This window comes from Caretta caretta, chromosome 23 (assembly GCF_965140235.1).
Source record: "Caretta caretta isolate rCarCar2 chromosome 23, rCarCar1.hap1, whole genome shotgun sequence".
NCBI classification, from domain to species: Eukaryota; Metazoa; Chordata; order Testudines; family Cheloniidae; genus Caretta; species Caretta caretta.
Genome location: NC_134228.1, coordinates 12,990,114 through 13,017,836, shown reverse-complemented (window position 1 = coordinate 13,017,836; position 27,723 = coordinate 12,990,114). Strand labels below are relative to the sequence as shown.

Below are 27,723 nucleotides of genomic sequence, written 5' to 3'. Positions count from 1 at the left end.
AAGTTGGGGTCCAGGGGTAGCTGGACCTTTGGTCTGACCCAGTCTGGCTGCTCTTCGCTCCCCCCAGGAGTCCTCCCGGCCTGAGAAGGGGGCTGGGGCCCCTGCCTGGCTGAGAAGCAAACGGGGCAGCAAGCAACTGGCTGGACGGTGGCTTTACGGGGGGCTGGTTAAGGAGAAAGGGGTGAGACCTGCCCTGTCCCCAGCACCTGGTGCTGTATCACCTGGGGGAGCCCCACCCCCCAGAGGGAGGTGGGACCAGGGCTGGGACCTGCTGGGAAATGAAGGTGAAAGGCTGGAGCTGGGCCAGGGATGGGAAAGGGGGGGTTGGGGGAACAGCCCTGGGCTGTGATAACTGGCACAGTGCAGCTGGGGGCCCCCCACGCCGGCCCCTTGACCCTCAGCCCAGCTGCTGGGGGAAACGAAAGCCGGAGGGGGGGAAGCAGCTGGGTTTTTTCCTGAACCGTGGAGCGACTTTCAGTAACTTTGCTCCCCTGAGTCAGCGGATGTGGTGCCAAGAGCCTTACGGGAACAGCCGGGCGCGGAAGGGGGTCAGGACGGGGTCAACTCTAGATGCAGCAGCCCCTGGGGTGGGGCCCGGGGGGGCCGTTTACAGGAGGATCCCTCAACCAGCGCTGAGCTGCAGCCACTGCTCTGGGGGGCACCAGCCCGGCTCTGGTCCCAGGCCTGGGTCTTGGCTGGCTCATGGGGCTTTTCCCTCTTAGGGTGTGGGGGCTCTGAGGGGCTGCCCCTGTATCCCCCGGGTCCCAGGCAGCCCCAAAGCAGTGGCGGGAGGCAGGGTGCAGCAGACCGAGGTTTATTCTGTCCCGATGCAGCGGTACAAGCCCACGGCCCAGCCCGGCTGGTAGTGACGGGGCCACAAGCGCTCCTGGGGGGAAGACGAGGTCCGTGAGGTTGGCGGGACGCCCTCCGGGGGATGAGGTGGGAGCCCCAACACGGGGCCACGGTCCGCTCTGGCTCCTCTGGCTATAGGTGGGATGTAGACCCCATGCCCTCCCCAGAGCTGGGGAGAGAACCCAGGAGTCCTGGCTCCTAGTCCCCTCCCTCCAATCGCTAGATCCCGCTCTCCAGAGTTGGAGAGAGAACCCAGGAGTCCTGGCTTCCAGTCCCCACCAATTCCTGTGTCCCCCTCCCAGTTCTTATCCTGGGTCGCAGCCCTGGCCCAAAGAGCCCCATCCACTCCAGGCCTTTCTCCCCCTCCAGTCCCGTCTCTCCCACACGCCGGAGCTGCCAGGGGGCTGATGCCAGTCTGCCCCCCCCCCCCCCCGGTCTCTCCCAACCCTGTGGTGCTGGGTTTTCCACAGGGTGTGGGGTACAGACCCCTTCCCTGGTCTTCCTCCCGCTGCGCTGGAAATAGCGGGGGTGTCCCAGAGGGGGTCCTGCTCTGGGGTTTCCTCCCCTCCCCCACCTGTTACGGGAGGCTCCCTGGACCCCCCCACCGCCTCCCATGAGCGTCGGGGGGGGGGGAGTCCCCCCTCGCTCCCCTCCCCTCCCGCTGGGCCGACAGTTCGGTAGGGCCTGGGGCGCGGCCCCCTAGCAGCGCAGGGAGTTGCGCAGGGCCCGGGGCACGGGCAGCCCCTCCAGATCGGGGCCCCCCGTCCCTGCCCGCACGCTGGCCCGCACGGCCCGCCGGCACAGCTCCTGCAGCGAGGCCACCTTGCAGCGCAGCGGGCGGGCCAGGGCCAGGGGCTCGGGGCGGCTGCCCCGGGCCTCCAGGTAGCAGGGGGCCCCCGGGTGCCCGGCCCGCCCCAGGTAGTGCTCTACCAGCTGCACCACGCAGGCGAAGGCGGGCGGGCCGGGGGCCCCCGGCTGGGTCTCCAGGTGGAAGGCGGCCCCCCGCTGCTGGATGCGCAGGTTGGTGATGCCGGCCCCGGTGCGGAGGCTGAGGGTGAAGAGGTGCCGGTGGTCGGAGGAGTCGCGGACCAGGAAAGCCCCCGGCGGGTGGGGGCTCAGCAGCCGCTTGGCCTCCGCCCCCGACAGGCTGCCCCAGTAGAAGCCGCTGGCCTCCAGCCGCTCCAGCGCCGTCTCCACCCGCTCGAAGTCCCCGCAGAAGCTCCGGTAGCGGTAGGACGGGCCGGGGGGCCGCGGGGCGGGGGGCCGGCTCATGGCGGCCGGGGGGTCCGGGCAGCAGCGCACGCAGGGCCAACACAGCGGGACCATGGCGCTGCCCAGGCCGGATTCTCCTCCCCCCCCCGCCCACCCCGCTGAGTCCTCCGGCTCACCGGGGTCCCTCCCGCGGGATCATCTGTGGAGAGAAGGGGGGAGGGGGGTCAATGGAAAGGGGGGGGGGGAGCCCGGGGCTGCGGGTCGGGAGCGAGGGGCGTCTCAGGGCAGGTACCTGCAAGGTCTCGCACAGAATCCAACACGGGCTATTAACGCTCCTCACGATCTAACGACCCTGGGGCTGGGGAGAGAACCCAGGAGTCCTGGCCCCCAGCCACCCCCCCCCCGCTCTAATCACTAGACCCCACTCCCCTCCCAGAGTCGGGGAGAGAACCCAGGAGTCCTGGCCTTCAGCCCCCACTGCTCTAATCACTAGACCCCACTCCCCTCCCAGAGTCGGGGAGAGAACCCAGGAGTCCTGGCCCCCAGCCCCCACTGCTCTTACCACTAGACCCCACTCCCCTCCCAGAGTTGGGGAGAGAACCCAGGAGTCCTGGCTCCCAGCCCCCCTTCTCTAACCAGTCTAGTATTGGAATCACCTCCAGGTGTAAAGGGGTGTGTGTACACTTACTTGCGTGCTGGGATTTCTGTGCAGGACACACACACACACACACACAGCGACAAAGGTGCACACAAGCAGGCTCAGACACACATGTACCCCACAGAAACATACCCTTAGAGTCACCTACAACGTCCACCACACACACACACACGTACACAAACGTCACACTGTGGCCAGCCAGCAACACACAGCAAACTGCACCCCATACAGTTACACACAAACACACACAAAACATACACACACTCACTCCCAGAAGCACCTCTGCATACCAGGGATACACACACATAATCACACCCCACAGAAGAACATACCTAAAAATCTATGGTGTGTGGGTGCACGCCTGCCGCCCCGTGCTGGAGGGGATGAGCTCTGCACTGTGTGTGTTTGTATACACACCATACACTTAAGACGCACCCACAAAATATACACACAAACAAACCACCCCCACATCCACACACTTATAACACACTCCTCAGAAACCCCATCGCAGATCTACACACGCAACATATTATTCCATATAATTATACACACACTGAAAACACACCTGTGCAAACACAAGCATTCACAACAACCCATACACACACCCTCTCACACACGTATAACATACAAATGCACACAGATATGGTAAACACAAAGATAAATGTATATCTCCTGTATGTCTGGTTTCTTTGTGTACATTATACACAAAGCATGAGAGGCATAAACACACACACACAATATATATACACACAGAGAGGAGTGTGTGGAACACACTCATGGACAAAACGTGTACATTCACACCAACAAAATATGCAAACATACTCATAACATATACAAACAAAATGTACACCCACCCACTCAATCCTCCCCTTACAAAATGTACACACACAATCCTCCCCTCCCCACACAAGATGTACACATGCACACACACACACAATGTACACACACACAATCCTCACACAAAATGTACACACAGTACACACACACTCCTCCCTGCACAAAATGTACACTCTCACACACACAGTGTACACACTCACACACATACAAAATGTACACACATACACACACATACCCCCCCACAAAATGTACAGACGCACACACCTCCCCACACAGAATGTATACACACACACACAAAATGTACACACTCACACAATCCTCCCCACTCAAAATGTATACACACATACAAAATGTACACACACACACCTCCCCACACAAAATGTACGTACACACACACACAATCCTCCCCACTCAAAATGTACACACACACACACACAATCCTCCCCACTCAAAATGTACGTACACACACACACAATCCTCCCCACACAAAATGTACACTCTCACACACACAGTGTACACACTCACACACATACAAAATGTACACACATACCCACACACACATACCCCCCACAAAATGTACAGACGCACACACCTCCCCACACAGAATGTATACACACACACACAAAATGTACACACTCACACAATCCTCCCCACTCAAAATGTACACACACATACAAAATGTACACACACACACAATCCTCCCCACACAAAATGTACACACACACACACACACACACACACACACACAATCCTCCCCACTCAAAATGTACACACACACACAGACAGACACACACACCACCACAAACTCTTCTGCTCTCTGCCTGCCGCTGCCCCAGCCCAGCAGCCCCAGAGAACAGGGAGCAAATCCCACTTTGTCTCTGTGTGTGTGTGTGTGGGGGGGGTGGGGGCAAAGGGGAACAAACATTTTAAGGCTGCGCCAAATTCACTCCCTGCTCCAACTTCCTCCAGGAAACCCTGAGGCTGGAACAAACCTCCAGCTCCGGGGGAACAGGAACTCTTGTTGGGCCTAAAAAACAAGAAACCCGGCGGGTAGATTATTTCAAACCAAGCTCTTATAAAAAACCTGACCCTATGAAATGAACGAAGGGCCTGAGCTGCATCGTGCTCCACGAAATCGGGGAGCCCAGTTCTGGGAACCCTTTTCCTAAGGCTCATGCAAACCCTCCCGGGTCAAAGCCTCGAGCCTGGCACAGATTTCCTCACCCGCTTGGATTTGTCCCATTGATTGCAGTGAAACACACTCCCGCACGTCACTTCTTTGGATGTACCGGGGCCCAGAGCCAGTGTGACGGGCACCCGCGGCCCGGGCATCCCAGTGTGAGCCCAAGTAACTACACTAAATGTCAAAAAACCCAACCCGTCAACTGGCCCCAACTAGCAAGTGTGAAAAACCGTGACGGCGTGGAAGGTAATAGGTGGGGATATTAGACAAAGCCCTGAATATTGGCATGGTCCTTATAAAATCGAGACATCCAGTCCCCCATAACCCCAAATAACTAACCTAAAACCAATGTTAAAAAAACCCCAAACCAGCCCAGAAACTGACCCCAAATAACTAACCTAAAACCAATGTTAACCCCCCACAAACCAGCCTGGAAACTGACCCCAAATAACTAACCTAAAACCAATGTTAACCCCCCCACCCCCAAAGCAGCCAGAAACTGACCCCAAATAACTAACCTAAAACCAATGTTAACCCCCCCACCCCCAAACCAGCCCAGAAACTGACCCCAAATAACTAACCTAAAACCAATGTTAACCCACCCACCCCCAAAGCAGCCCAGAAACTGACCCCAAATAACTAACTTAAAACCAATGTTAACCCCCCCACCCCCAAACCAGCCCAGAAACTGACCCCAAATAACTAACCTAAAACCAATATTAACCCCCCCCACCCCCAAAGCAGCCCGGAAACTGACCCCAAATAACTAACCTAAAACCAATGTTAACCCCCCCACCCCCAAAGCAGCCCAGAAACTGACCCCAAATAACTAACTTAAAACCAGTTAACCCCCCCACCCCCAAACCAGCCCAGAAACTGACCCCAAATAACTAACCTAAAACCAATATTAACCCCCCCACCCCCAAACCAGCCCGGAAACTGACCCCAAATAACTAACCTAAAACCAATGTTAACCCCCCCACCCCCAAAGCAGCCCAGAAACTGACCCCAAATAACTAACTTAAAACCAGTTAACCCCCCCACCCCCAAACCAGCCCAGAAACTGACCCCAAATAATTAACCTAAAACCAAGGTTAAAAAACAAACCCCAAGTGTAAACTGACCCCAAATCAGTGGGATATTAACAATTAACAATTAAGGAATGGCAGAATTAAAACAGTGGCAAAAAGAGACAGGTCAGGAGGGTCCAAGGGGGGGGGGGGAGAGGACAAAAATTGCCCTTAAAAAAAACCAAAACCCCCTGAAAACTTTAAAATAATCCCTTTAAACCAGGCATTGGAAAGCTCTTCCTTCAAATCAACCAGCCCCCAATTTCTCCCGGGCAGGCCCCTTCTTAATGAGGATTGTTGTTATCCTCATTAACAGCCCCAGCTCCTTGGAGCAGGGAGTTGGGTGTTGCTAAAAGTACCCTAAAGTCCCATTGTCTTGCCGGCTGCTCTGCTCCATGGGTGACGGGGGGCAGGGGGCAGCGGGCAGCGGGGCAAATTTGGGGGCAGTTGTGCCAGGGGTGCCCTAGGTCCAGGCCCCCCACCCCTGGGCAAAAAATAAAAACTACTTGCAAAATCCCCTGGTGGGTAGTTTTTGTGAGTGTCTGCCCACGGTCGCTCCCGCCCGAAATAATCGCCCGTTTTAACTCACCCCTTTCTGATCCCAAACCAGTCCAGATTGATGCGATTTCGCTCGCCCGTGTAGACCTATTCTGGCGTGATGGGAAGGGAAGCTATTCCTGGAGTCCTCTCTGGGCAGGGGAGGGGGGGGAGGGAAACAAAGCAAATCAACTCCACTCCCCCAAGTCACAGGAAAGCCTCCCCCTTGGGGGGCACATCCTGGCCAGGCAGCCGGCCCCCCAATCTCCCGGGGGGGGGGAGGGAGCAGGGCCCCTGGAGAGGGGAGCTGCCGGGAAGCCGCGGTAGGCACCGCAGGGGGAAGGAGGAAAAACCACTTTCCCTTTCGCACAAGCAGGAGGCTTGGATGCTTTGGGAGTTGTGGGTCTGGGGCGGGGGGGGGTGTGTGGGGGCGGCACAGGAAAGGTCTTTCCCCCCCACCTCCCCCGCCCAGCCCGGCCCCTAATCTCGTCAATTTCACACCCCACCCCACCAATTCAGGCTGAAATTGACACGCGGCCAGAGTCTCTCCTGGCTGGACTGGGGAGGGGGGGGGTGTATCCTGGGGTGGGGGTGGGGGGGGTCTCATATTTATTTTTGTGAATGGGCCCCATCCCCATCCCATTGGCCACAGGGGGTGCTCGGGGCCGGCTGGCTGGGCTGTGATTGGCAGGCGGAGCTGGGTTAACCCCCCCAGGCTCAGGGTGATTCCTGGAAGTGTGCAGGGCACTGTTGGTAAAAGGGAGGGGATGTTCGCCGTGGTCCCTCCCCCTCGCTGCCTGCACGGGGCTGAGGGACACCGGGGAGGGGGCAGGGCTGGCTTTCCTCCCCTTTCCCTCCTGGGGGGAGTCCCGTAACCCCCCGCCCCCGCCAAGAAACACACAGCCCAGGCGTTAACCCTTCCGCCCGAGCACAGGGGACGGTCACAGACCTTCCCAAAAGCTGGGAGCGGAGCTCACCCCCCCCCCCCTTCGTCTGCCCCTTCCCCCCCCACTGTCCCCCCCGTTTCCCCCCCTGCCCGCTCCCCTCTCCCACCTCCTTCCCCCCTCCTCCGTCTACCTCTTCCCTCCCTGCCCTCCCCTCAATCCCCCTGCCCCGCCGCCCTCTCCCACCTCCTTCCCCCTCCTTCTTTGTCTGCTCCTCCCCCACCACTGCGCTCCCCCCGACGCCCCTGCCCGCTCCCCTCTCCCACCTTTCCCCCTCCTCCGTCTACCCCTTCCCTCCCTGCCCTCCCCTCAATCCCCCTGCCCCGCCGCCCTCTCCCACCTCCTTCCCCCTCCTTCTTTGTCTGATCCTTCCCCCACCAACTGCCCTTTCCCTCTGAGTCCCCCCTGACCCGCTCCCCTCTCCCACCTCTTTCCCCCCCACCTCCGTCTACCTCTTCCCTCCCTGCCCTCCCCTCAATCCCCCTGCTCCGCCGCCCTCTCCCACCTCCTTCCCCCTCCTTCTTTGTCTGATCCTTCCCCCACCAACTGCCCTTTCCCTCTGAGTCCCCCCTGACCCGCTCCCCTCTCCCACCTCCTTCCCCCCCACCTCCGTCTACCTCTTCCCGCCCTGCCCTCCCCTCAATCCCCCTGCCCCACCGCCCTCTCCCACCTCCTTCCCCCTCCTCCTTCGTCTGCTCCTCCCCCACCACTGCGCTCCCCCCCGACGCCCCTGCCCGCTCCCCTCTCCCACCTCCTTCCCCCCTCCTCCGTCTACCCCTTCCCTCCCTGCCCTCCCCTCAATCCCCCTGCCCCACTGCCCCTCTCCCACCTCCTTCCCCCTCCTCCTTCCTCTGCTCTTCCCCCCCACTGTTCTCCCCCCTGCCCCACTTCCCTCTCCCACCTCCTTCCCCCTCCTCCTTCTACTTTGTGCTTTCCCCCCTTTCTGTCCTACCCCTCTCCCTTTGTGTCCTTCCCCCTCCCTCTCCCTCTTTCTTTCTTTCTTTCTTCGCACTTCACATTTTTCTCTTTCTTTATCTCATCCCTGAAGTCCCCCCCCCACACGGGGGGGTGGGGGCAAAAAGGGGCCAGTATCCCTGGCCCTTCCAGGGCTCCACTAAACCACCTGGCGGAGGAGAGGGCTGCGCATTGTGGGTGCCCAGGAAGCGGGGCTGAGACCCAACAAATTCATTACACACACGAGTCACCCAAGAAGGACTTTTGGTATCTACTGATCTAGGGCTGGATCTCAGCTGGCGCCCCCTAGAGGGGAGAGGCTTCCTGCCCCATTCCCCGCCCCCCTGAGCCAGCCAGTCCCTGGACTGTGGCCAGATGGGAGCTGAACAAGGGATATAACGAAAAACCATTTAAAATCTGGGGGCCTGCTGGTGCCCCCCGCTGGGGGAGGGCACCCCTCCAATACCAGCCACTATCCCCCCACCTCCAATAGAGCAGCAGGCATAGTGGCCCCTGTCCCCCAGAGAGAGAGTCTGGGGGAACCTCTGCAGAACCCAGGAGTCCGGAGGGAGAATCCCTGCTATCCCCCCCACTGAGGTTCGGCCACCCCTGAGGTATTGGGGAGTGGCCAGGGGGTGTCAGAGCCCTATGGTGGAGTAGGTGGGTTGACGGATGATTGACAGGTGTCAGTAGCACCTGGCTGGGTGCTCAGTTCTCCCTGCTGCCTGTTCTCAGAGCCAGGTCCCGGGGGTCCTGAGCCCTCGCTGGGTCTCCTCCATCGCCAGCTCCCGGATGCGGGCTGGATGCCTGAACACAGCCCATGGCCCTTTGCTGGGAATTCACCAACTCTTGCAACCCTCCCCTGGGGCCAGCCAAGAGCCCTCACCCCATGGGGCAGATGGGGAAACTGAGGCACTGAGAATGGATTTGTCCACAGCTGTGGCAGAACTGGGCTGAGAACCCAGGAGTCCTGCCCTCTCACAACCACTATACCAAGCTCAAACGACTAGACCCTGCTCCCCTCCCAGAGGTGGGCATAGAACCCAGTAGTCCTGGCTCCCAGCCCCCACCCCCATCCTCTTCTCTTTTTCCCCTTTCACTCCTTGCCCCCCTCCCTTCCCCACGCCATGTGCAGGAACCCTGCTCACCCCCCACCCCCCACGACAGGTTCCCCTTTGGCTGCAGCTGGTTGGCAGTGAGTTCATTTCATTTCCCAGCCTGAGTGACACACACAGGGCCCCAGAGGACAGCGTGCGAGAGGGACGCCCCATCCGGCCCCAGCGCAGGGACTGGCTGGCTCAGGGGGGCGCAGAATGGGGCACGGGGCCTCTTCCCTCTGGGGATGCCGGCTCCCATCCGGCCCCAGCACGGGCACTGGCTGGCTCAGCGGGGGCGGGGAATGGGGCGCGGGACCTTTCCCCTCTAGGGGGCACCGGCTCCCATCCGGCCCCAGGGCGGGGACTGGCTGGCTCAGGGGGGTGGGGAATGGGGCACGGGGCGTCTCCCCTCTAGGGGGTGCCGGCTCCCACCCAGTAGTGTTATTCCTGTTCTGTGGCCTTCACGCTGGGTCTCAGCCCCTCTCCCAGGTGTCTCCCTCCCACCCCCCAGGCATGACACCCCGTGGTGCCACCTGTCCCCCGTTCCACCCCAAGAGAGAGGCCCAGTCCCAGAGGTCCCTTCTGCCCCTTGCTGGGGGTGGGGATGGGGGTGCATCGGTGGAGGGAGGAGCTGTGTATGTTGCTCTGGGTGGGGGTGTGTGTGGGGTGCTCCAGGCCCACTTACCCCCGTGGCACACACAGTCGTGGGGAGGGGAGCCCTCCCACGGGCTTTCTGGCTGGCCCGGTGTTTACAAGCAGCTGGTTCCTGGCAGAGGCGAGATGCCGGTAAGGCCGCCGGCTTCCTAGCAGCCCTTAGCGGAGGCACACGGCAGAATGCTAAACAGCAATCACAACAAAGGCCGTGCGCCCGGGCGGGGGGGGGGGGGGGGGGGGGGGGCTGCCGGTCGCTCCCCAGAGCCCCCCCCCATTGCCATCAAAGCACCCTCCCCCCTGCCCACGAGGGTTCTCCACCCACTCCCCTGTTCGGCCCTTGGTGTCGGTGCCACCTGGCAACCCGGAGCTGAGGCCTGGCAGCTCGGTGCATGAGTGGGGATGGGAATGGGTCTGCTAGAGCAGCTCCCCCACCCCTGCAAGGGCCAAAGGGCGGGGAGGGGCTGCCAGGGGGGATGTCAGAGTGTGGGGCATATGTTTGTGTGTCCTGGCCGCCCCCTGCTGGAGGGAACCAGGAATGCCCTGCTCTGTGTCGTAGCCCCCACACTGCTCCCAGCTAGCGGGGATTCCCCGGTCGGCCCAGCGGCAGGGCCCGGGGCCCCTGTGGGGAAGGGCCAGGCGGGCGGGGGGCTGGAGCACCAGGTTACACTGCTTCCGGGCTGGCCGTTCTCTCCTGCCCGTGCCGCTCGGCCAGCTCGGTCACCGGGCCCGTCCGGTTCGCAGCCATTGACTCTCTGGGTGGAACAGCTGCCGCACCCCACCCCAGAGGTGTCACGTCCCAGTGCTGGGCGAGGGGTCCCTGGATACCCAGCCCCCGCGCTCCACCCCAGAGTGATCCCACCTCCCCCAGGTGAAACACACACTCCCGGCGCGGGTACAGGGGGGCTGCAGGGTGCCCGGGGGAGGGCAGGTTTGTGGTTCTGTGTTTATTACAAATCTGGAGATTAACAGGATACAAAATAACACAAACAGCTGCCACGGCGTGTCCCCTCCCCCCTCATGGCGCTGAGCCCTCCAGGCCCCCCACCCATGGGGCTGGGTGGGGCGGCACCAGCTGGAGGGAGGGCTACGGGGGGGCTATAAGCCGAGCCCGTTCTCTGGGGGTGGGGAATCAATCTGTCACCCCCTGGTGGCTGCCGCTCCCTGTCCCGTCGCTCTGATGACTCCCCCTGGGTTCACGCTGTGGGGGGCGCCCCTGCACCCCCGGCTCACGCTGATGGCAGGACGGGCTCGGGGGCAGGGGTCGGACACCCCCCGCTTGGCCTACAGCACCTGGGTGTCCACCTCAGCGTAGTCGGGGTCGGGCTCCTGGGGCTGGGAGGGGAGAGAGGCAACGGGGTGCGAACACCAACCCGCACACATCAGACTGTTCTGATCCCAGCCACTAGGGGGCAGCGATGCCCCCCACAGCTCCGCCCCCCATGCACAGTTGCTCTGACACGCTCTGTCCTGTCCAGCAGGGGGCTCCTGAGAGCTGCTCTTCCCCCTGCCCCCCAGGGAATCCAGGATCACCCCCCCCTCCCCGCCCGCTCACTCCAGCCCACAGAGCCCCATGGGGCAGAGATGAGGGAAATTCCCCCACCCTGGCAGCTGCCCCCCATGGAATTCCGCTGACCCTCCGCAAATCTCATGCAAACGTTTGCAGGATGGTTTGAGGGGGTCAAGGTGAGTTTGCGGGGTGCAGGGTCAGGCTCTTATTCTCTGTGTTCTGGGTCTCCCGCCCCTCTCGTGGGGGAGCCTCGGTGCTGATCCCCAGCTCCGGTGTCTGCCCTGAGGGGGCACGGGGGAGGGGAGGGTGAGAGACCAGGCAGAGTCTGGGGGGCCAGCGTCAGAACATGGCTCTAGTGGGACCTGTGCAGGGCTGGATGGTGGCTGGGCGGGGGGAGGCTGGATGGTCCATTGGTGCTGGGGGGGTGGTGAGGAGTGGGGGCCACTTACCAGGACATCCAGCTCCTTTCCTTCGCCGATGAGGGTGTCTGTGGAATAGACACACACACACACACCTCGGTGAGTGGCTGGGTCCCTCACCCCGGGCCCAGCTCCCCACCCCCATCTGAGCCTTTTGCAGGCTGGCCAGCCTGCCCCCCAGCGCACTGGGGTGGGGCAGGGTCACTAGCCCCATGGTGCAGCAGGGGAAACTGAGATACAGAGTGTGGCAAGGGTGCCCCCAAAGGTACACAGTGAGTCAGGGGTGCACCCACATCAGCATTAACCCTGCCCCCCCCCCAGGACACGGCCCCTGCCAGGGGACACCCGCCCTTCCCCCCTGCTCCATGGCTGCCCCCTCATGTGTGACTTACAGACTGTGGCTGCAGCGTTGGACTCCCTCCTGGGAGAAAGAGAGAGAGAGATAGTGATAGAACCCAGGAGTCCTGGCTCCTAGCCCCCCCCCGTTGTAACCACTAGATGCCACTTCCCATCCCGAGTCGGGGAGAGAAACCAGGAGTCCTGGCTCCCAGCCCCCCTGATCTATCAATTAGATCTCACTCCCCTCCCAGAACCCTTCCCTCCCAGAGCCAGGGAGAGAACCCAGGAGTCCTGACTCCCAGCCGCCCCCAATCTAACCATAGATCATAGAATCATAGAATATCAGGATTGGAAGGGACCTCAGGAGGTCATCTAGTCCAACCCCCTGCTCAAAGCAGGATCAATCCCCAATTTTTGCCCCAGATCCCTAAATGGCCCCCTCAAGGATTGAACTCACAACCCTGGGTTTAGCAGGCCAATGCTCAAACCACTGAGCTATCCCTCCCCCCACTCCTCTCCCTGAGCTGGGGAGAGAACCCAGGAGTCCTGGCTCCCAGCCCTCCTGATCTAACCATTAGATCCCACTCCCCTCCCTGAGCTGGGGAGAGAACCCAGGAGTCCTGTGTCGTGGGGCAGGTAGATCGGGGGTGAGGCGCAGAGCTGGGGTCTTACCTGCTCTGTCTTGGGTCTGGTCCTTTCCCTGCAGGGACATGAAGCAAAATCGTCCATGAGTCGACCTGGATCCCCATGTACCAGCCCTGCCCCCCAGCCCTATAGGGCAGCTGGGATGGGGGGCCCAGGAGGGAGTCCCACACACCACTCTGCCTGGGGAGCCCCGCCCCCTCCAGCTGCAGAGCCTGGATACCCTAGAGACAGGTCCCTGCCCCCTGCAGCACAGCGCCCCCTGGTGCCCCCATTGCCCTTCTTACTGCAACACAGCGCCCCCTAGTGCTGCCCATGGGGTCTGGGGCCCGCTCTCACTGTAGGGTGACCAGAAGTCCCGATTTTAGAGGACAGTCCTGATTTTGGGGGCGTTTTCTCACATAGGCTCTTATTACCCCCCCCCGTCCCGATTTTTTACCCTTGCTATCTGGTCACCCTCTCTCACTGTCAGGGGAGAGCACCCCCTGAGGCCTATCTCCCATCCAAGCCGTGACCCCTTCCCAGCCCGGCTTAGCAGCGGGTTTAACCCTTCCCTCGCTGGGCGGGGCACTCACTTCCTTGGGTGCTTCTGTAGCAGAGGAAGGCCAGGAGGAGAAGGAGGAGGCCGGCGGCCACCGCACTCACCCCGGCCATGATGCGGCGGGTCAGATCCGGTGCTGCGCTTGGTTCCGATCCACCTGGGAAGCAGCACCAGGCCGTGAGCGCCATGAGCGGCTGGTTCGTTACCTGCTGCCCCAGAGCCTTCCCCTCGAGGACCCAGGGACCCACAGCAGAATATTCTGTGGGGCTAATGGGGGGAGGGGCAGGAGCAGAGGGGATTCTGGGTAATAGGGGTCAGGGGGTTCCCTCCCAAAGGCAGAGGGCTGTACTGGGGTGGGGGCAGAGTGTGTGTGGGGGGTCTACCTCAGGCCCCATGCTTGTGAAGCCAGCTGGGCCCAGATCCTGCATCACCCGCCCCCCTGCCCTCGGGTCCTGCCCCTGTCCTGGGAATTTCTCAGCAGCTTCAGCTCACTTCTGCATAGGAACCATATGGGTGGGGGGATGGCAGTTGGAGGGGGCTTCTGGCCGGAGAGGGCGCTTTGAGATCATTGGGAGAACTGTGCCCTGGTGAAGTGATCAGCAGCGGAAGATGTAACGGTGTTGTCATTGGAACAGCCATCATTAGGTTCCAGAGTCAGCAATATGTCACTCTGAATCAGTGGGTTCCAGTGTTAACGCCATGTCTATCTGCATTCACAGGTTCCAGGGATAATGCCATACTGGGCAGCACCCCTGCAAAGGGGGATCCCTGCTTCTGAGCCATTCCCCAGGGCTGTCTGTAGACTCAGGCAGACAGATGGGATACACGGGATCATTATCCCCAGTGCCGTTCTCCAGGGGGATACGCACTGAGCTGTGCCCCACACGGGCGGCTTTGTGGTGCCAGTGGGCAGCATAGCAACCCAGTTTGTGGGGCCACCGAGGTGGGATTGTTTCCAGGGCTGGTTTGATGTTGATTACCCCCCACCAGCCCCGGTACCTGGCCCCGTGCTGCCTGGGCAGGTGGAAGCTCCTGACTGAGTCGGGTCAGTTCCCTCTGAGGGAATAGAACCAGCGTCTGTCGGGGCAGGGGACAGGGGTGAGAAACCTGGAGCCCTAGTGTCTGTGGTTAGTTATACGGGGACCCTCTCCTCCCCGCAACCGGCAATGGTGGCTTTTCCCCGGGCTGAGCCGACGTCCCTGGGGAGAGGACGTGAGCCAGGGATTCGGGCTGGCTCAGCGGCCCTGGGATCCCAGAACGGGGAGGATCGGCCCAGTGAGACCCTAAGCACAGATACAGCCCCTGCCTGGCTCCACGGAAACTGAAACCAAAATCATTACTGACTAGTATTAATCACCAGGAGCCCCCATCATGAACCAGCTGCCCCGTGTGCTCGGAGCTATACGGACAAATGACACAGAGATCCTGCCCCAGCCAGGTGCCATTCCCCCCTGGAGTCACTGCGGAGCAGGTCTGGGCGTGGCTGTCCCTATTTCGGAGGAGGAACGTCCCTGTGTCTACAGAGGTACCGGTGAGCTCGTCTGCCCAACGGGGCTGTATCGACCCAGGAGGCGCGAATTCCAACAGCCCAGACTCGCTCTGAGATCACCGGGGGGGGGTTGGGAACGACACTGGATTCAACATTTGGGTCCAGTTATCACGTAGACAAGGTCTTAGTCCATCTTTCCATCCCTCACCAGACGTGCTCCCATCTGTCCACCGCCCTATGTTCCCAAGGACCCACATCTCCACCGACCCGTGGCCGTCCGTCCCCATGGATCTGTCCATCACCCTCTATATAGAAGAATTGAACCCATCAGTTCTGTCTGCAGGGACCAGCCCCCTCCAAACGGCCTGAAGGCCCCGTGGGCATCTGAGCGGGGAGCCCTGTTCCCTGGGGGATGAATTGTTCCATTTCTCCCACTCACCTTCTCCCGCCGGCTCCATGGGCAGGTGGGGGATCCGGCTGCTGGGGCCCAGCTGGGTCAGTTCCCTCAATGGGATGCAAACGAGCATGGGCTGGGATGGGGGAGGGAGGGAACCGAGCTCCGAGCCATCAGCCCTGAAACTCCAGCGGCGGCTGCTGCCCCCTAGCTGGGGAACCCCAGTGACTCTGTCCCCGCTCCCCACCGGGGGGGTCCCTTCTGCTGGGTCCAGGGCTCAGGCCAGAGCCTGGCCCTGAGCATCCCACTGGGGCCAAGACCCCCTGAGGGTCCGGCTGTGGGAGGGGCTGCGTGCGGGGACGCCGAGCCAGGACCCTCACCTGCTACCACCAGCTGCACAGGGTCGCTGGGCTCGGACCAGAAGGGCGAGTCCCACTTGGTACTATATTGGCAGCTGTAGCTCCCTCCTTCTCCCCCGTCTGTGGGACCCCCGGAGTGAGGCTGTCCGTTGCGGGGAAGCTCTCCCAGGCCCTGTCCCCACCAAGCTAATCTGGCATCTTTCCAGTGACACCCTCCCCCCCGCATATGAAATGAATTGGGGAGGGGGGAGGTTTCAGATGGGGCATTCGCTTTGGGGATCTGCCCCTGTCCCAAGCAGACAGCCCCTCGTGGCTCCCCCTCAGGGCGGCTCCTTGGGCTGCACAAACCTGCTTCTGGGGGGGTTGATGGCGATTTCCTGCCCCCAGTACTGGTACCTGGTCCTGTGCTGCCTGGGCGGGTGGGAGCCAGCGTCGTTCCCAGCTGAGTCAGTTTGGTTCCCCCTGCGGGAATAGAACCAGCGTCTGTCAGGGGTGGGGCACAGCGGAGAGAAAGCTGGAGTCCTGCTCTCTGTGGTTGGTTATACAGGGAACCTCTCCTCCCCCCAAAATGCAATCGCGGCTCTTCCCTGGGCTGAGCTGGCGTCCCTGGGGAGAGGATGGGACCCAGGGACTCGGGCCAGCTCAGCACCCTGGGGATCCCAGAATGGGAAAGATCGGGCCAGCAAGACCCTGAGTGCAGATACAGGCCCTGCCTGGCTGCACAACAGCCGGAACCAAAATCATTACTGACTAGTATTAATTACCAGAAGCCCCTGTCGTGGGCCAGCTCCCCCATGTGCTCGGAGCTGTACAAACACAGAGACAGTCCCCGCCCCAGCCAGGTGCCATTCACCCTTGGAGTCACTGTGGAGCAGGTCTGGGCGTGGCTGTCCCTATTTCGGAGGAGGAACGTCCCTGTGTCTACAGAGGTACAGGTGAGCTCGTCATCTGCCCAACGGGGCTGTATGAACCCAGGGGGCGCGAATTCCGACAGCCCAGACTCACTCTGAGATCACCAGTGGGGGTTGGGAACCACACAGGATTCGTCATTTCGGATCCAGTTATCATGTAGACAAGATCTTGATCCATCTTTCCATCCCTCACCAGACGTGCTCCCATCTGCCCACCGCCCTATGTTCCCAAGGACCCACATCCCCTCGACCCGTGGCCGTCCGTCCCCATGGATCTGTCCATCACCCTCTATATCAGAGGTGGGCAAACCATGGCCTGTGGGCCACATCCGGCCTGTGGGACCGTCCTGCCTGGCACTTGTGCTCCCGGCCGGGGAGGCTAGCCCCCGGCCCTGCCCCGGCAGCCTCAGCTCACCGCACCGCCAGCGCTCTGGGAGGCGGGGCTGCGAGCTACTGAGAGGTGCAGTGTGTTAAATTGCTCCCCGTAGGAATGTCCTACACACAGAGCACCAGGACTGGCAGCTGTAAATCGTACACAGTACATAGCACATTCCTATGGGGAGCAATTTAACACACTACAGGCTGTGACGAAGCGGGACTGTTCTTAATGTTTCCTCTGAATAGTGTGGGGGTGCCTCAGTTTCCCCTCGGCAGTTCTCAAGTATCTAGGGGGTGGGGTAAGGGTGTATGATCCTTGCAGAGCCCTAGAGGGCAGGTGTGGGCAGGGATCTGGACACAGCGAATGGCCGACACCCTGTTTCCTGGCAACTGATGGCCTGGGCCCTTCCCCCCTGCAAGGTGAGAGCTAAAGGGTTGGAGAACAAAGGAATCAGGTGCCCTCCTGGCCCTGGAAAGGGACAAAGCCCAGAGGAGGAGGGGCTGGAGGGAGTTTCAGTTTGGGGCTGGCTGGGACATGGAGTGAAGGGCAGATGTGATTGTCTTGCTCACTGCCCCCCAAAATGGACCCGGCTGAGGGGTCCTGTTCTCTGCACCCACAAGCTCTGTGTTAGACCATGTTCCTGTCGTCTAATAAACCTTCTGTTTTACTGGCTGGCTGAGAGTCACGTCTGACTGCGGAGTTGGGGGGCAGGACCCTCTGGCTTCCCCAGGACCCCACCTGGGCGGACTCGCTGTGGGAAGCGCACGGAGGGGCAGAGGAGGCTGAATGCTCCGAGGTCAGACCCAGGAAGGTGGAAGCCGGGTGAGCTATGTGCCCTGCAGACAGGCTGCTCCCAGAGAGGAGACTTCCCCAGAGTCCTGCCTGGCTTCATGGGGAGCAGATCCAGAGCATCGCCCAGTGACTCCGTGACAACAGGTACCTGGGTCGAAGCTGCCTATGCAGGTTGCAGCCGGCGTCATTCCCGGCTGAGTCAGGTTGGTTCCCTCTGTGGGAATAGAACCAGCGTCTGGAAGGGACGGGGTGTGGGGATGAGAAAGCTGGAGCCCTGGTGTCTGTTGTTAGTTATACAGGGAACCGACATCCCTGGGAAGAGGACAGGACCCGGGGATTTGGGCCTGTTCAGCACCCCCGGGATCCCAGAACGGGGAGGATCAGCCCAGCGAGACCCTGAGCGCAGATACAGCCCCTGCCTGGCTCCATGGAAACCAGAACCAAAATCATTACTGACTAGTGTTAATCACCAGGAGCCCCTGTCGTGGGCCAGCTCCCCCATGTGCTCGAAGCTGTACCCAAGAGTTCAGAGTGGGGAAGGAACCTTGACAGGGGTGCTGCAGGGTGGCTGGTGCCTTCACTGTGTATTTCCTGGGGGGCAGAGCTTTGAGTGCAGGGGACTTCACGCTGTGTGGTGCCCATCCCTGTAATGAGCGGGGCGAGGTCTCAGTCCCCACTTCCGGGTGTGGAAGGGAGCATGGGTCTGACAGGATCATCCCTTTGTGGGATCTGCACCCCTCACCCCCACCCATGTTCCTCATCCTTTATGTGGAAATTCCCCCAGCTGCTCCATTCCCCACAGATACTCACGTCCAGACACCCCGCTCCGCCCGGCCAGCCAGCAGCCTGGAAAGGAGATGGGCCATTAGGGACCAGATCCCAGAACAGTGGGAGCCTACACCGTGGTCTCAGATCCCACCCCCGCAATGGGCACACACCCTGGTCTCACAACCCCCACAATGGACACATGTCCTGGTCTCAGATTTCCCCCCTCCCCATGGACACACGCCCTGGGCTCAGATCCCCCCGCCCCATGGACACAAGCCCTGGCTATCTCTGATACTCACCAAGGAGGAGGACGGTGAGAGCAGATGCCATGATGGGGGCAGTGAGGGGCCCCTCCGCAAGCCGCCAACACCCCAGTGTCCAGCTCCACCGAGACCCAAATAAGGAACTCAGCTGCTGGCTGCTGCTACAGGAAGTCGACGATGTCTCGTCTCTTCCTCCGTCCATCACATGTGGTCTCTAATCTGCAGGTGAAATCTAGTGCATTGAAAGTAAGCAGAGGTCCCTTCAAAACCCAAGAAACCCAGGGACCGTCAGCCTGGCCAAGCATCATGCAGCTCCCAGCTTGTCTGTGTCTCTGTGGAGAGGGGGGACAGGTCACCCGCAACGCACCCTGCAGCCTTGAGGAAGGTGCCTCAGGCTGAGAGCCGGGCGACCACGAGGTCTGGTCTTCAATCTGCCACTGACCACGATTGCCATGAAAATTCCATCCCCTTTTCATTCTGGGTTCAAGCCCGGCTGGTGACCCATGTAGGTAATGTTAATACATGATCGTGCAATTGAAGGCTGGCATTGTAATGGACCTACATGAGAGAGCACACTTAAGGTCGTTCAGAAAACCGTAACTGTGGCATTTCCTGGTGCTGGAGGGTTTGACTCTGCAGCCTTCCCGCTCAGCCTGCCAAGTTGCCCACCTGTGACAGGAGCCGTGGCACCGTGTGAGGAGTGGGCGCGATGGGGGACGCCTGGATTTCCTGCCCCTTGGGCCCTAGCTGAGCGGTGATGACGGGTTTACACCATAACGCCTGGTTCGAAGGGGCTTTTCTCAGAGTGTGAATAAAATCAACCAGGTTCAAAAGAAAACAGGAGGAAGAGAAATTCCATCCCAGGTCCCCAACGGGTCACCAGCCAGGAGAGACCCAGGGACCTTCTAATGCCCCCACAGAGACCCTGCCCCTGAGCTGGAGGAGACCCTGTCAGTGGTTATGTGGCCAGGCCCCGAGAGAGGGACATGACACAGGCTTTGTTTATACACCATTGGCTACAGGGCAGGAGAAAGCTGGGGGTCAGGGGGCTCCATTCCCGGCTCACCCCCTCACTCCCAGCCAGCCAGAGGTGCCCCAGCTCAGCTGGAGTTTTGGCCGAAAAGCAAATCCCTTCACACACACCCCCATACGCCGACCCCGTCTCTGTGAGGGGGGAGCCATCCCCATCCCCCCATCCCGCTCTCCCCCATTCCCCTTCCACCTCCTCCCGCTCTCCCATCTCCTCTGAAACGTCCATCCGGTCGCCAGCACCCACACACCTGCCCCCTTTGTGTCTCCCCTCATATTCCTGTCCCCACTCCCTCCCTGATCTCAGCCCGTCTCCCGTCTAACCCCTACATCCCTCTCAACCTCGGCCTATACCCCAAATTTCCGGAGCCCTGCTGCTCTTTGCAGAGGGTCTCACAGGCCCAGAGGGCTCAGGGGGGTTGGAAACTCTCCCTCGCCAGCGTCACACAGGCCGGGGGCCGGAGGGGGCTCGTTTCAAACCGAGCCCCTGGTTCTACTCGGCTCCTGGGCAAACCCCCAGCAGCAGCCATTCAAAGGCAAAGCTTTTGGGTTAAACCCCCGGACAAGGAATCAAACCCAGCCTGTCTATTGAAACGGGGGCTGAGCAGCCGTGGCCAACAGCCGGAGTCAGACCGGCTCCAAGTCCCTGCTCCTTCGGGAGTCACCGGAGCAGAGCCGCTAGTTTCCAGAACAGCCGGGCTTTGTGGGGAGGGACCGGTTCATTTCACTCTCCGGACGGACGGACAGGGCGGCCGCTGACCCCGCTCCTAGTGTAAGCGGGGGAATGGTCCCGCTATTGTGGGGAACTTTGCTGGCTTATACACGCCCCGGTGGGATTGACTGGCAAAAGGATCTGAGTCTTCGCTCCCACTCCCTTTACCCAGAGGCCTGCCTGACCTCGAGGGCTCCCCTTCCTCCCTCCCGTGCAGCAGAGGCCTCATAACCCCGGCAGGGCTGGGCCCTGGATCCCTGCGGGCTCGACCCCCAGTCTTGTCGTGGTCACTTAGGACAGTGGCGAGGTTGTCCCCACTCTGGGGCGCTCTCTTTGCACCGGATGCTTCCCTGTCCCACGGATCATTACATAGAGTTCAGCGCACGTACAATTTATTAAACAGCAACTCATAAAAAACAAGTAAAAATGGGGAAGGTGAAAGGAAACAAGTGACCTCGCCCTGTGGGCAGGGGACACCACAGACAGCCACTTCTGCAAGGGAAAGGAAGTTCACAGTCTGTTTCCCAGGCCCTGGTCATGCCAGGGTGATATCACAGGGTGACAATCTGTACCTCAGAGTAGCACCGTGGAGCCCCCGTGTTCACCACTGCGATAGAACTATGGTAGGTTGGGTCCAAAGTTGCCTTGTGAGGCATCATTTTAAAAGTCTTGATCCCTTGAACATTCCTGTCCTGGTGCACTGTATGTGCGACCCTTGTAGGGGAAGGGATGAAGCATTGCTGTGTGTGCTACTGAAACATGGCGTGAGGTTGGCAGACGCCCACAGCCAATTTTCAACTGCAACAAAGGACCAGGCAGACGCCCTTCGTGGCTCATCAACACCCCTCAAGGAAAGAACCCACCATCCCAGAGACTGGGTACAATGGAGATTGCTTGACCACTGGGGACTGCCTGATCCCCCGGTCACAGCAAAGATCTTTCCAGCAAACTGGAAAAAAATATCAGTGAGGGGAAGGGACATAATCCTTGGCCTTCTCTTCCCCACAAATCAACACCTGGAGGAACATCTGGAGGACAAAGGCTTTGAACTGGAGAAGGGTGGTCCCAGGCTGGGATGGAGTCCAGTCTGTGTACTGAGGATCTGTAACCTGCTTGCACCATCTGTCAGGGGAAGACACCGCCTGATTCAAATCCTGTTTCGTTTGTAGAACTTAGACTGCAAATATTTCTTAAGTAGCCAAATCTGATCTCTGCGCCTGCTCCTTATAACCACTTAAAATCTCTCCTTCTGCAGTTAATAAATCTGGTTTATATTTGACCTAAAACAGTGTGTTTTGGTTGAAGTGCTTGGGAAATCTCCGCTCCATTTACAAAGGCTAGCGTGTGTCCACTCCACACTGAGAGAGGGGCGAATGTAATGAACTTACACCAGACTGGTTTCTGACCAGGGCAGGATGGTACCGATCTGGGGTGCAAGGCTGGGAGCTGGTGGAAATTGGCTGGAACCTCCCTATTAATGGTTCCTGAGTGGCTGGGAGATCATTCTGTGATGTTGCACATCATATGTTTTATGGAAATATGCTTATGAATATGCCATAACTGGAATATGCTTTACGCTAAATACCCCTTGTATGGTGTCATGAGAAAGTTTGTTTGCTTGTATTATTTCTATATCTGGAGTTAGGAGAATAAGATATAAACTTGTATCACTCCTGTAAACACATTAAGTGGAGCCAGGGCCCTCCCTCACCTGCTACAATCATCTCGATGGGGTCGCTGGGATTCGACCAGCGAGTCTGTTCCGTTATGGAGCAATATTCGCAGGTGTAGCTCCCTCCATCTTCCTGGCTGACACTGGGGGTGGGTGTCCAGCTTTACACAGAAAGAACTTCATGGATTGGTACCAACCCGCAGAGCGGATGGTAACGTTTCCCCTGAGCACCAGCACCCTGCCGGGGCTCACCCAGATGGGGGGTGTGAGGAAGTGGGGGGTTTTCTTGGTTTTTCCTTGGTTTTTCCAATGGTTTGCATGCAGCGGGGGTGGGACTCAGCTTCCCTGGGTGTTACTGGTTTCACGAGGTGATGGGAGAGGGAGTTGGTTGGTACAGGGGACCCGCGACGGAACTTGGGACCCCGGCCAATGGCCTGGAGATTGGAGATCCCAGCGACTGGTGACCTGGTGACCAGGAGGCCCAGCTCGGGAGTCACAGCCGGGTCCGGCCAGTGGGAGGACAATGGGCTGCAGAGAGAGGCCCCAGTGACCGGACCAGCCGGTTCCAGCCAGAGGGGCCAGAGGACAGAAGAGGGGAGAGGGGGCCCTGGCGACCCTGTTTACCTGGAGAGAAGACAATGGACAGAGGGGGGCTTGGGTCCGGTGAGATCAGATGCCCAGCTGGGAAGCAGGGGGGCTCGGGGCTGGAGGGAGGGAGCAGGCAGAGCCCACCTGGATGCAGGGGAGACTGGGATGTGCTGTGCGGAGGGAGGCCAGGCCTGAGGGGTCTGAGAGTTTCTCGTGCTGGGTTCAGATGCTCAGTAAATCCTCCTGTGTTACACTGGCTGAGAGTCGCTCCGGGCTAGAGAACAGGGGGGCATCGTCCCCTTCGGGAGGTGCAGGCTCCGGGGGTCCAGAGCGAGGGGACTCCCCAAGGGGGCCCATGGCAGAGACAGGCGTGCTAAGGCTCGGAGAGGTGCGGCTCCAGGAGCTGGAGGGGCCTAACCCCCGAGAGAGAGTGGACCCCTGAGAAGGGCTGTTGCATTGAAGGGGGTTCCCCTCACACCCCTGTTCTGCCCCTCAGCTTGTCCTCCCTTCCCCCAGACATGGCCGCCATCTCCCATTGCTCTCAAAGAGAGGGAAGCCTCTGGCTGGCCTCAGTTAACATGGCCGCCCGCTTTCTTTCTCATGCTGCCCCCTGGCAAAATGGCCGACATATCAGTCTGCGAGGGAACAATCCGGCCCCCCGGACTGTCAGGGTGGGGCGCTGGCTGCGTGGAAATGATTGCCCCCCCCCCCCCAAACCTCCCCGCTTCTCTGATCCAGACTGTCCCCAGCCTGTGCCTCCCTGAACTGCCATCTCTTGATCCCGCCCCATGGCCATGGGGGGTCGTTGCCTCCATGCCGCCCACCCTTCCACCTGGCGGGACCTGCCCCATCTCAACTGGGAGCTAGTGTGAAAATGATCCCGCTTCCCACCCCCAGCTTTGCTGTGTGAGGGACCTACACGGGAAAGAGCCCCATCTCCTACCCGGCCTGTTCCCCTAAACTCCTGGCTCCCTCCATCTGGATCCCCCCAAACACCCGCCAAGGGGGGGCCCAGAAGCACTGGCGGCTAAATGGCTCTGCACCTTGTGTTCATGGAGACGCAATAAAGGGCCTGAGATGAGAACACGCCCCAGCCCCTGCCCCACACTGAACAGGGTTAAACACGGGCCGGGGGCGGGGTCCAAAGCCTGCAACCTGCTCAGCCCCACGGCAAACTCCCCCAGTGACCCCTGGGACCGGCTGTTACAGACCGAGCAGAGCAGGAACCAGGGGAGCCGTGGCAGGCGCCGTGTGAAATGCGGGGTTTGTTCCAGCCCCAGCACCGTTCCCTGGAGCGAGTCTCTAGCTGGAAAATCCCCCGGGTTTGGGCATCTCCCTGCTGGCCTGGGAGATACTAGTGACTGTCCTGGGGGTGGGGGTGGGGGCGCAGGCAGAGGAACCAGAAGAGCTGGGCTGGAGCCGGCATTGCTGCGGCTGCTGCTAAAGTCCCACTGTGACGGGTTCGGTTACAGAGACCCCCTTGGGACTGTCACCTGACGTGCTGAAAGTACCTCTGAGCCCGTTTTCCCTGCCAGCTTGGGACTCCAAAACCCTGCCTTGTTGAGCCAGACACGCCAGCCTCTGCAACACAGACCCCGGGTCTGAACCATGCCCCCAAAGCTGCAGACTTCAACTGAAAGCCATTCAGCAGGTTTCCTGTCTCCAGCACCCAGACCCCAATGAGATGCAAACCCTAAATAACCCATTTTACTCTGTATAAAGCTTATACAGGGTAAACTCATAAATCGTCCACCCTCTATGACACTGATAGAGAGAGATGCAAACAGCTGTTTGCTCCCCCAGGTATTAATCACTTACTCTGGGTCAGTTAATAAACAAAAGTGATTTTATTAAGTATAAAAAGTTGGATTTAAGTGGTTTCAAGTAATAACAGAGAGAACAAAGTAAGTTACCAAGCAAAATAAAACAAAACACGCAAGTATAAGCCTAATACATTTAAGAAACTGAATACAGGTAAATCTCACCCTCAGAGATGTTCCAAAAAGCTTCTTTCACAGAGTAGACTCCTTCCTAGTCTGGGCCCAATCTTTTCCCCTGGTACAGGCCTTGTTAGTTCCAGCTCAGGTGATAACTAGGGCATTTCTCACGACTGACTGCCTTTGTTCTGTTCCACCCCCTTTTATAGCTTTAGCCCAAGGCGGGAATCCTTGGTCTCTCTCTGGGTACCCACCTATCCCGCTAAATGGAAAAGCACCAGATTTAAGATGGATTCCAGTATCAGGTGACATGGTCACATGTCCCTGTGAGACCTCCTTCTTCATTTCCCACAGGCTGGTGCCCATGTCCACAAGAAGGCTTGCAGGTAAATAAACCCTCTACAGCCATTGTCCTACTCAATGGGGGCCATCAAGATTCCAAACCACCATTAATGGCCCACACTTTCCATAATTACAAGAGGACCTCAGAGTTAACTTCCTATTTCTAGTTTGAGATACAAGAATGATACAGTCATATAAATAGGATGACAACACTCAGTAGATCATTAGCTTTGTAATGATACCTTATGTCATAAATATAAAGGGAAGGGTAAACCCCTTAAAAATCCCTCCTGGCCAGAGGAAAAATCCTCTCAACTGTAAAGGGTTACGAAGCTAAAGGTAACCTCGCTGGCACCTGACCAAAATGACCAATGAGGAGACAAGATACTTTCAAAAGCTAGGGGGAGGGAGAAAAACAAAGGGTCTGTGTCTGTCTGTATGCTGCTTTTGCCGGGGACAGAACAGGAATGGAGTCTTAGAACTTTTAGTAAGTAATCTAGCTAGGTATGTGTTAGATTATGATTTCTTGAAATGGCTGAGAAAAGAACTGTGCTGAATAGAATGACTATTCCTGTCTGTGTGTCTTTTTTGTAACTTAAGGTTTTGCCTAGAGGGATTCTCTATGTTTTGAATGTAATTACCCTGTAAGGTATCTACCATCCTGATTTTACAGAGGTGATTCCTTTACTTCTATTAAAAGTCTTCTTGTAAGAAAACTGAATGCTTTTTCATTGTTCTAAGATCCAAGGGTTTGGGTCTGTGGTCACTTATGCAAATTGGTGAGGATTTTTACCAAACCTTCCCCAGGAAGTGGGGTGCAAGGGTTGGGAGGATTTTGGGGGGAAAGATGTGTCCAAACCACGTTTCCCAGTAAACCCAGATAAAGTTTGGTGGTGGCAGTGGAAATCCAAGGGTAAAATAATTTTGTACCTTGGGGAAGTTTTAACCTAAGCTGGTAAAAGTAAGCTTAGGAGGTTTTCATGCAGGTCCCCACATCTGTACCCTAGAGTTCAGAGTGGGGAAGGAACCTTGACACCTTACAAGAGACCTTTTGCATAAAGCATATTCCGGTTACATTATATTTACACCCATAAGCATTTTTCCATAAACATATGGAGTGAAACGTCACACACGACATCGAGGTTTCAATCCTGGGGAGCTGTTCTCAGGTCGGGAGCTGTTGCAGGGCGGGATTCTCCGAGGCAGGGGTGTTTGGGGGGTAGGGGAGTTTGTGCTGGAGTCTCAGCACCCGACGGGGAAGCGGTTCATCCCCTGGGAGATTCTCTTCCCTGCACAGCTAGATCCAGGATAACCCCAGGATAAGCAGGACCACGGTGCCCAGCACCAGGCGGGCGATGTTGGCGTTGGTGAAATCCAGGGGGGCTGCTGCTCCTGGGAGAAGGGAAGAGTCACTTGGTGGCGCGAATGGGGAGATCAGCAGCTGGCGCTGCTCTGGGAGTCTCCCAGGCACTGCGGCTCTGGGGCCCCCCTGGGGCCAGACCCCCTCAAGGGAGACCGCGTCCTGCTGCCCCGAGGGGCCTGAGCCTCAGAGTCCCTGGGAAGGGGGCTCCCAGGTGGACGAACTGCCCCTGAGACACCCCAGGACCAGGCCAGGGGATTAGGACAATCAGAGCCTCAGGGTCTTAGCCCCCCACAACAGGGAACCACCCCAGCTCCCTGTCCCCATAGGACCCCTCTGTCCACCCCCACAGGTACCTTTGCCCTGGCCTGTCTGCTGTGCAGTGAGCCCATCCCTGGGGTATCTTGGCTACTGCCAAACACAGCCAGGAAATGCGCGCCGGGGGGAGACTGGTACGTCACCTGCTGCCCCCAACACTCGGGCGGTGCCCAGGGCCCTAGGGACCAGGGTGCAGGCAGAAGCAGCAGAACATCTATTGGGGGGAGGGTCAGGGGGTCCCGAGATCCCAGTGGGGGAGGGGAAGCAAGAACCAAGGGAATTCTGGATGTAAGCAGAGTCAGGATGAGCTCCACCCTGACATCTGGTGCTGAGGTGTGGCAAGTTGTGGAAAAGAACTTCAGGGGCCGATCTCATTTGCATAGGCACACCCACCCCGCCTAGAATGAGGCCATAGCTGCCCAAATGGTCACTTTGGCTGCTGTGGGATCCCCAGTGTCTCTGTTATTGGGGCAGGAAGAATAAATTGTTATTACTCTGATTATGGGAATCAAGGACAGTGGAACTGCACTTGGCCTTTTGTTCTGATCCAGGGACTCGCCATCAACTAAGTAGCACTCGCTAGGCAAGGGACATGGGTTCCAAAACTCAGTGAATAGAGAAAGGCTGGGGACAGGTGTTAAAACTTGGGGGTATGGGGACATGTTAATTGCACTTCCTCCTCTTTCCACTGTGGAATATCAGAGATAATTTTGATTCTACTAGGAGTCTAGTTACAGGCTGCTGAGCTGAGTTCACTTTGGGCTAATGGTGCCCCAGCACTGAGGCTCCTCTGCTACAAGCTGAAATTGCAAAAGAGCTGAAATCACCGAGTGTTGTGTTAAGTAGTGGGGGAGCCTGCAGATATATGGCGGAGCAGTCTGCGGGACGGCGAGCAGAGCGGCTGGTGGAGCAGAGCAGTTTATCGGATGCCTAGAGCAGCTCATGGGGCGGCTGGCAGAGCGGA

General features: G+C 59.0%; 1 protein-coding gene and 1 long non-coding RNA gene across 5 annotated transcripts; both read right to left on the bottom strand.

Moving 5' to 3' along the window:
• Positions 1–798: 798 nt before the first annotated feature.
• On the bottom strand, positions 799–10,129 carry LOC125627912 (suppressor of cytokine signaling 3). Of its 4 annotated transcripts, none has more exons than XM_048832521.2 (4): positions 10,030–10,129; positions 6,402–6,501; positions 4,552–4,586; positions 799–2,263 (listed from the first exon to the last, which is right to left on the bottom strand). In XM_048832521.2, exon 4 carries the CDS (start codon positions 2,176–2,178, stop codon positions 1,552–1,554), a length of 627 nt encoding a protein of 208 aa, XP_048688478.1. In that variant the 5' UTR covers positions 2,179–2,263; positions 4,552–4,586; positions 6,402–6,501; positions 10,030–10,129; the 3' UTR covers positions 799–1,551. The 4 variants fall into 4 exon arrangements, with proteins under 4 accessions (XP_048688478.1, XP_048688477.1, XP_048688476.1 ...); XM_048832520.2 differs by lacking the exon at positions 10,030–10,129 and adding an exon at positions 6,861–7,054; XM_048832519.2 differs by lacking the exon at positions 10,030–10,129 and having other exon boundaries at positions 4,483–4,586; positions 6,402–6,787.
• An 851-nt stretch (positions 10,130–10,980) lies between these two features.
• LOC125627921 (uncharacterized) lies at positions 10,981–13,011 on the bottom strand. The gene is made up of 4 exons (XR_007354115.2): positions 12,936–13,011; positions 12,317–12,345; positions 11,955–11,992; positions 10,981–11,330 (listed from the first exon to the last, which is right to left on the bottom strand). It is a non-coding gene; the product is annotated as an uncharacterized LOC125627921 (long non-coding RNA).
• Between the last annotated feature and the right edge of the window lie 14,712 nt (positions 13,012–27,723).